At 51.9% G+C, this 7,435-nt stretch overlaps 1 protein-coding gene across 4 annotated transcripts; it reads left to right on the forward strand.

Annotated features, from left to right (window-relative positions):
• Positions 1 to 2,475: 2,475 nt before the first annotated feature.
• Positions 2,476 to 6,497, forward strand: Emp3 (epithelial membrane protein 3 (MAM blood group)). 4 transcript variants are annotated; one of them, XM_063253027.1, is made up of 5 exons: positions 2,476 to 2,650; positions 3,555 to 3,647; positions 3,923 to 4,025; positions 4,847 to 4,987; positions 6,273 to 6,497. In XM_063253027.1, exons 2-5 carry the CDS (start codon positions 3,570 to 3,572, stop codon positions 6,440 to 6,442), a joined length of 492 nt encoding a protein of 163 aa, XP_063109097.1. In that variant the 5' UTR covers positions 2,476 to 2,650; positions 3,555 to 3,569; the 3' UTR covers positions 6,443 to 6,497. The 4 variants fall into 4 exon arrangements, with proteins under 4 accessions (XP_063109097.1, XP_063109100.1, XP_063109098.1 ...); XM_063253030.1 differs by having other exon boundaries at positions 2,499 to 2,650; positions 3,540 to 3,647; XM_063253028.1 differs by having other exon boundaries at positions 2,500 to 2,650; positions 3,293 to 3,647.
• The last annotated feature ends 938 nt before the right edge of the window (positions 6,498 to 7,435 follow it).

Here is a 7,435-nt window from a genome sequence, read left to right on the forward strand (position 1 = left end):
GTTTCCTGTAGGAGGAAGCGGGTCTCGAGCGCTCAACTCGGCTCGCTCCTCAAAAGGCCAGTGTGGGGAAGATCCCGCTATAGCCTTCGGATCTCCTGATTCTTCCCCTTCAATGGAACCCTACCCGTCGGGGGGCACCGCCCCAACATACCCCGGGGTACCTCAACCCGGTGCCGACTCGACTCACAACCTAACTGGACTGCTAGACTTCCGCCTCCCCAGCTTAAGCGCCCATCTTTCCTCCCAGAACTGAAAGGCATTTCCCTAACCGAACACTCTTCACTCTGATACACACACGCGCGCGTGCGCGCGCACACACATACACACACACACAGACATGCACAGAGACACAAACTCATTTTCCTTCAGAGACTTAGACTTTCTAACTTCTTCAGGATCTGAGTTCAGTCCGTATTCTCCCTCCTCAGGAATTTTAGTTCGCAGCTATTTATTCTCTTCCCCTAGGGATCCTCATTTTGCATTCAAAACTTTAGCCTCAAGGATCCAGTGTACTCAAGAAGCTATTTCCCTAATTCCTAGAGACCCTGAACCAGAGTACTTATGAATCTTCTCAGGGCAGGGCCCCATAACTAACACATACGGCACTGTGCTTGCTGTGTGCTAAGACTATTGTAAGAGCTACACATACTAACATTTGTTATCACCCGTTTTATACATGAAGAAACGGAGGCAGTTGGGCATGGTGGTACAAACCTGGAATACCAACACTTCTAAAACTAAAGCAGGAGGATTGCTGTAAGTTCAGAGCAGTGAACTAAATATTGAGACGGTCTCTCAAAAGACCCACAAAAAAAAAAAAAAAAGAAGGGGATGGGGATTTAGCTCAGCAGCATAAGCACCTGCCTTGCAAGCAAGCAGTTGTGAGTTCGATCCCGGTACAGATAAAAAAGAAGAAAAAAAAAAGTGAAAGAAAACCAGCTGTGGTGGTACACACCTGTAATCCCAGCACTTGGGAAACTGAGGCAGGAGGATCACTGTGAGTTTGAGACCAGCCTGGGCTGCAAAATGAGCTCAAGGACAGCCTGAAATGCATAGCAAGACTGTCTCAAAAAGACAGAGAGGAAGAGAGAAACAGACATAGAGAGGTTATTAGTAACTTGCAGCCAGTGAATAAAGCTTGGATCCCAATCTAGCCCATCTGGCTCTAGGGATGGTAACAGAGTTGTACCAGTCCCACTCCCTCTCAGGAGGTCCAGACCTCCAAACTAGGCTCTGGCCTCATCTGATACACAGACACTGCTTCTCGTCCCTGCTTCCAGCTTTCAATTCATGTGAACCGCGGCACCTGGTGCCTGTCGAGTCACCCAGGTGCATGGTTAAAACTCAGTCCCTGGTGCACGTACTACACTTGTTAAACTTCTTGCGGGTTTCCGCTGCACTCAGCAGAACATCCAAGCTCCTCCTTTGCTCTTCAAGGGCTCCCTTTGATTTCCCCACCCTCCCTCCTTTGGCTGCCTGTCCTCCAGCCACACTGACCCTTCTGTCTGCTCCCCAAACAACTGCAGCTTGTTCTCCAGGACCCCAGCACTTCCTGTTCTCCTAGCATCAAAGGATTCCTGTCTTTAAATCTCAGTTTAAAAGTCACCTCCTCCGAGAGGCCTTCCCTGATTATCCCGTTTCAAATCGCCTGTGCCACACCCTTCTTATCTCTATTGATCTACTTCCTCCAAAACTGTCATCACTTTAGAAAGTTGTGTTCCTTCCTCATAGCCAGGTTTCCTTTATTGTCCATCTCCCCCTACTAGAAGATAAGCTTAATAAGTGCTGAACTCACAGGGACTTTCTTCATTATTAATTTCTGCTTGATTGTACAGGCCGAATGGTGTGGGTTTGTCACCATGCCAATATTATCTTCTTTCAGAATATGTATCACGGGGCTGGGGATTTAGCTCAGTGGCATAAGCACCTGCCTTGCAAGCAGGCGGTCGTGAGTTTGATCCCTGGTACCGATAAAAATGAAAAAGACAAAAAAAAAAAAAAAAAAAAAAAACCGAGTATCTATCACAATTACTGTTGCCAGCATTAGAATATCGTTGGTAGTACTGCACCCAACACACAGACGAGGAAATTGAGGCTGGGAGTGGTGAAATAATTGGCTCAAGTCACCCAACCTGGAAACGACAGCACTGGGATACTTGACTGCCAATTCCTGCCACTTCCAGAGTCTGGCATATTCCTTCCATCCTGGAACCTGGGACTCCCTCAGCACCCAGCTCCAAACTCCACAGCAGAGAGCAGTCCTCTTCCCTCAAACCCGAGGATGGGATCCCCGCCCAGGCCTGTCGCACCCTGGTTCTGAGGAAACCCTCTTGGATGCCAGTCTGGGGACCCTGGGTGGGGGCCAGAGAGAGAGGAAGGCGGGCCCGGGGCCCTCCCACTGCTGCGGCCCTCGGCGGGGCGCGGTGAGCGTGGTATAAAAGGGTCGGTATATATTAAGGAGCAGGGCCAGAGACCGGAGCCAGAGGAGGAGGCTAGGCAGCGGCGAGAGAGGGCTGCGAGGTGAAGGAGGGAGGAGGGCGGCGAGGAGGGAGGCGGGGGCCTCAGAGGGGAAGGAGGGAGCAGAAGGGCGGGGCACGGAGGCCCGGGCCAGGGACAAGGCTCCAACTCTGACTTTTTCGGCGGCTCTTGGGTAAGTTTTCAGTCCGTTATTCGGCCTGGGATTTCTTTATTTACTTAGGGGTGCAGCACTCTGGGTGGGGCAGACTCCTCCAGGCGGAGAGAAGCTTCCGGCTTTCGACCCCATGGAAACCCTTGTAATTTAAGAAGTGCTCTCTTAGCACTTGGGGTGGGGAACCAGGAAGGAATGGATTTGGCAGGGTTTGGAGGGGCTCAGCAGAGCCCCCTACGGGAAAGCTTCTCCCCAGGATTCTCTACTTTCTCCTGAGGGCCCTGAGATCAGGAGGGGCTTGAGGGGTATCTCTGGGACTCCCTGTTGGCTTCTGGAAGTGGGAGGAGGCGCTATTGTCGGCCCTCACTATCCCAGCAGAGATCCCATCCATGACTCCAGGAGGTGTCACCCACAGCCAGCGGCGGGCTGGGGTGGGGACATAGCGGGATAGCCAGGGACTGGGGTTTCCCTGGTGTTTGGAGCCAAGCGGAGGGGGTGGGGGGATAAATGAGTCACGGGTGACTCACCCGGGTCCCCCCTCCCACCCAGGAAGGGAGTGGTGTAAGTCAAGGATGCCTGTTGCCGGGTCAACCACTAACTCCTGATAAATGGGAGGGGGTAGAGTCAACTTCAGTTTTCCTATGTTGGCCCACATGTCCCTAGAGACAGGATTCGGAGGACGCAGGTGCTACACCGATAGTCCTACTCAGTGTGGGACCCAAGAGCCGGTCTCCCGCAGTCTGCATCCTGCCCCAAGGAACACAAGAGTCTGGGACTGGACCTCTTCCTCCCTGAGAGACACAAGAGTTTAGTCCCAGACACTCCTCGCGCAGACCCAGACGTTCAGACCCCAACCTCCTCCCTCGGTCTCCCCCGCCTCGGTCCCAGGCTTATGACCCTCCACCTAAAGCTGCCCCACCCCTAGGCTTCCATCGCAGCCATGTCGCTCCTCCTGTTGGTGGTCTCTGCCCTTCACATCCTCATCCTCATCCTGCTTTTCGTGGCCACTCTGGATAAGGTAAACCTTCTTGGGGCGGGGCCCGCCCTGACCACTGACCACGCGTGCCCTCCCAGATCGCTGTAGCCCCGCCCACTTTCCCAACTTTGCCTCTTTCATCTTTTCTTGTCCACCCCTACCGTTATTTCCCACAACCTCACCTGCCCCTTACCCACCTCCTTTCCTCCCAGCATCCCTGCCTCCCAGCCCCGCCCTCACCCTGCTCCTTCTGGCTCTTCCCTCTCCCCGCCCACCTCCCCTCCTTAACCCCCACCTGGTCTCTCCTTTCACCCCAGTCCTGGTGGACTCTCCCTGGGAAAGAGTCCCTGAATCTCTGGTACGACTGCACGTGGAACAACGACACCAAAACGTGGGCCTGCAGTAACGTCAGCGAGAACGGTGAGGGCAGGGACTGGGCCGCAGCATGGTAGGGGGCCCCAAGTCCTCTCCAGGCCCTCACTTTTCAATGCTCACAGGCTGAGTGGGCCCCTGGGGTGGTGGCGCCCCACCTGTCTATATGATAGTGGGCTGTTGCTCCTAAAAAGGATGGGCCCCCCTTAGGATTCTACAGGTTGAAGGAATAGAGAATAAGACTCAAACATTCTGAGAAGGCTTTATGTCCAAAGGTCTAAGCAGAGGCGCTGGTGCGTGAGAAAGAGCAAGGCCGGAACCACCTTAGGGTTCCAAATTCCAAAGGGATCTACCTGCACCCTCCCCCCATCCCTGCAATCCCCGGGGTAAGAAGGTGGGGCTGGAGCAGGAGAGTACTTGTCTAGCACAGTCCACCCCTAGTTCCATCCCCGGAACTGCAAATAAAAATAAAAATAAAATGCAAAAGGTTAAGTGCTTTTCCCTTAAGATCAAAGCCAGCAGTTTACCCTCATCTCTGTTCAAGCTTGTACGGACATTAGTCAAAACAAGAGAAAGAAATGGAAAGAATTAATCAAAAGTGGCTTTATTCCTAGGACACATATTTGTTTATGTAGAAAACCCTTAAAATTCTGCAAAGTAACCACCAGAGCTGATGGAGGAATGTTAGCGAAGGTCAGGCGACCGAAGGTCACTTACGAGTACTGCTAGGTGTCTGCACTGCGCTGCATCTGCTGCTAAGTAGCTCTGAGTGGGGCGGGGTACAGGAAGCAAAGGGGTGAAAGATGAGCAAGTAGGGAGCTGAGTCCCAGCCTCCTGCGACCCGCACCTCCGTGTCCCCCTCTCTGCAGGCTGGCTGAAGGCAGTGCAGGTGCTCATGGTACTGTCCCTCATCCTGTGCTGCCTGTCCTTCATCCTGTTCATGTTCCAACTGTACACCATGCGGCGCGGGGGGCTCTTCTACGCCACCGGCCTCTGCCAGCTCTGTACCAGTAAGTGCTGCCCCTCCTCCACCTGGGAACTGGGTGGGGCGGGGCGGGATGCTGGGGCCCCGAGAACAGCTGTCTGCTAATAAAAAACTTTTTCCAGCATCCCAAGAACCAACTCAGGTGTCTTCCTGGACGCCTTCCCTGCTCTTCCCCAAGGACTGGTGCGAGTTGTAGTTTTTGGTGACTCAAGGGCAGTTTTGACGTTTCTCTGAGTCACTGGGGAGCTTGGGGCTCCCAAAGAGCCTGCCTGGGGAAAGGAGTTCTGGTAAATAATTTGGGCCCCAGGGATGGGGTGACTAAGAAGCACCCCAGAACGGATATCTGAATCATAGTGGTAATGTTATTATGTCAGTTAACCACTATTTCCTTTGGTTTGGTTTTGGAGACAGGGTCTGGCTATGTAGTGCAGGTTGGCCCTGAACTCACCATATATAGCTCAAGCTGATCTCAAACTCACAACAGTCCTGCCTCAGCCTACCATGTGCTGGTATTACAAGCATCTATCACCATACCCAACCTATCCAACCACTATTTCTTATATAGCTATCATGACTCCAACACTTGAAAGAAATTTATCTTTTTAATTTTTTTTTTTTTTTTTTTTTTTTTTTGCTTCAACCAGCAAGGGACTCAGTTAATCATAGTGCTTGGTTTGAGAAACATTATCGTTCTGTTCCTGTTTTATTAATTCACTTTGCATATATGGCTTGTAAAAAAAAAAAAAAACTCATCTGGACATAGTGGTGCATACCCAAAATCCCAGCACTCAGGTAGCTGAGACAGGAGAATCGCCACAAGTTGGAGGCTAGCCTGGGCTACACAGTGAGTTCATGACCAGCCTGAACTAAGAGCTCCCGTCTCAAAAACACTAAAAATAAATAAATAAGCTCAATATCTCAGCACTCTGAGGCAGAAGGATAATAAATTTAAATCTAGCTGGGCAATTTTAATGAGTTAGTAAGACCCTATCTCAAAATTTAAAAAAAAATTTTAAAAGACTGGGGATGTAGCTCTGTGCATAGGCCCTGGGTTCAAACCTCAGTACTGGAAACAAAATATTCCATGGGATGCATGGGTGGGTGGGTGGATAGGTGGCTGCATAGGTAAATAGACATCAGGGTCCCATTTTGTGGATGAGTACATGAGACCCAGAAAAGTTAAATACCCAAGGCTACCCTGCAGCAGCTCGATCGCTTTCTCAGTGTTAAGACCATATGGCTCCTCTCGGGTGGGTGGGACACACCGTCTCCCTGCTTGCACCTGTGAAGCTGGCCCCGTGTTCCCGCAGGTGTAGCAGTGTTTTCCGGGGCCCTGATCTACGCCATCCATGCCGAGGAGATTGTGGCAAAGCACCCGCGCGGGGGCAGCTTCGGGTACTGCTTTGCGCTGGCCTGGGTGGCCTTCCCCCTGGCACTGGTGAGCGGCATCGTCTACATCCACCTGCGGAAGCGGGAGTGAGCCCTCCGCCCACTGCCCAGCCGAATCCTCCGGAGAATAAAACCATTTCACCGGGTCCTTCTGCTCTCACCTTCCTTCCTGACTCCTGGGGGTGGGGGGGGTAAGCAGGCAGCACTGGCCTGATCTCTCTGATCTCTCTCGACCCAACCTGGCAGGGCCCCACCTCCAGCCTCAGAGCCATCAGAATGCCAATCTCTCCCCAGAGAGACTCAAACTGAATCTTAGCCCTCCTGGGGACCCAGGATTGCTGGGACGACCTAATTTAGACTGGCAGACACTTCTGGGGAAGAACCAGGAGCCAGAATCCCAGCAAACACTGGTAGAAATCAGAAATCTAAACTGGACATGGTGGCACACGCCTGTGATCCCAGCACTTGGGAGGCTGAGGCAGGAGGGTCACCCAAGTTTGAGACCAGCCTGAGCTAATTATCGAGACCCTATAGAGACCACAGAAGTCTGTGGTACAGACCTCTCTCTGTTCAAGGTTCTGTTATTGGGTCCACATTGTGGGACCCAAGCGTGCTGTGTATGTTCCTAAATTGTTAATCTCTTTAGTCTTCTCTGAAACTGTCACTCTGGAAAATGTTTTTCTTTGTTCCTCTTGGAAACCATTCTCTCTTCCTCTCCAGAACCCAGTCCTTCCTCTTTTCCTTTTCATTCTTGAGACAAAGTCTCACTGTGTACTTCAGGCTAGCTTTAAACTCACTATGTCACCCAAATGGGCCTTGAACTGGCAGCAATCCTCCTGCCTCAGCCTCCCAAGTGCTGGGATTACAGACACATGCCACCATTCCTGGCTTCTCATTTTCTCTGTCTCCCCAAAAAGCTGTCTCTAGCTGTTAGGATGCTTTAGTAAAAAACAAAAGGCACACCTCTCCTCCTGGCTAACCCAGGCTTACACCAGGACACAGTGGCCCACAGGCTGTATTTCACAGCCACTTGCCCAGAGGCTGTGTGCTTTTGTTCAGTGCAAAATCCCGCAGGGTCACCGGA

Source organism: Cavia porcellus, unplaced genomic scaffold, assembly GCF_034190915.1.
Source record: "Cavia porcellus strain 051 isolate PalLab524CR breed Dunkin Hartley unplaced genomic scaffold, mCavPor4.1 scaffold_7, whole genome shotgun sequence".
Lineage (NCBI taxonomy): Eukaryota > Metazoa > Chordata > Mammalia > Rodentia > Caviidae > Cavia > Cavia porcellus.

Bases quoted from the DNA above. Each gene is read 5' to 3' on its own strand.
- Emp3 (XM_063253027.1), top strand. From the start codon at position 3,570: ATGTCGCTCCTCCTGTTGGTGGTCTCTGCCCTTCACATCCTCATCCTC. The intron at 3,648-3,922 runs GTAAACCTTCTT...CTTTCACCCCAG, and splicing joins TCGTGGCCACTCTGGATAAG to TCCTGGTGGACTCTCCCTGG. The intron at 4,026-4,846 runs GTGAGGGCAGGG...CCCTCTCTGCAG, and splicing joins CAGTAACGTCAGCGAGAACG to GCTGGCTGAAGGCAGTGCAG.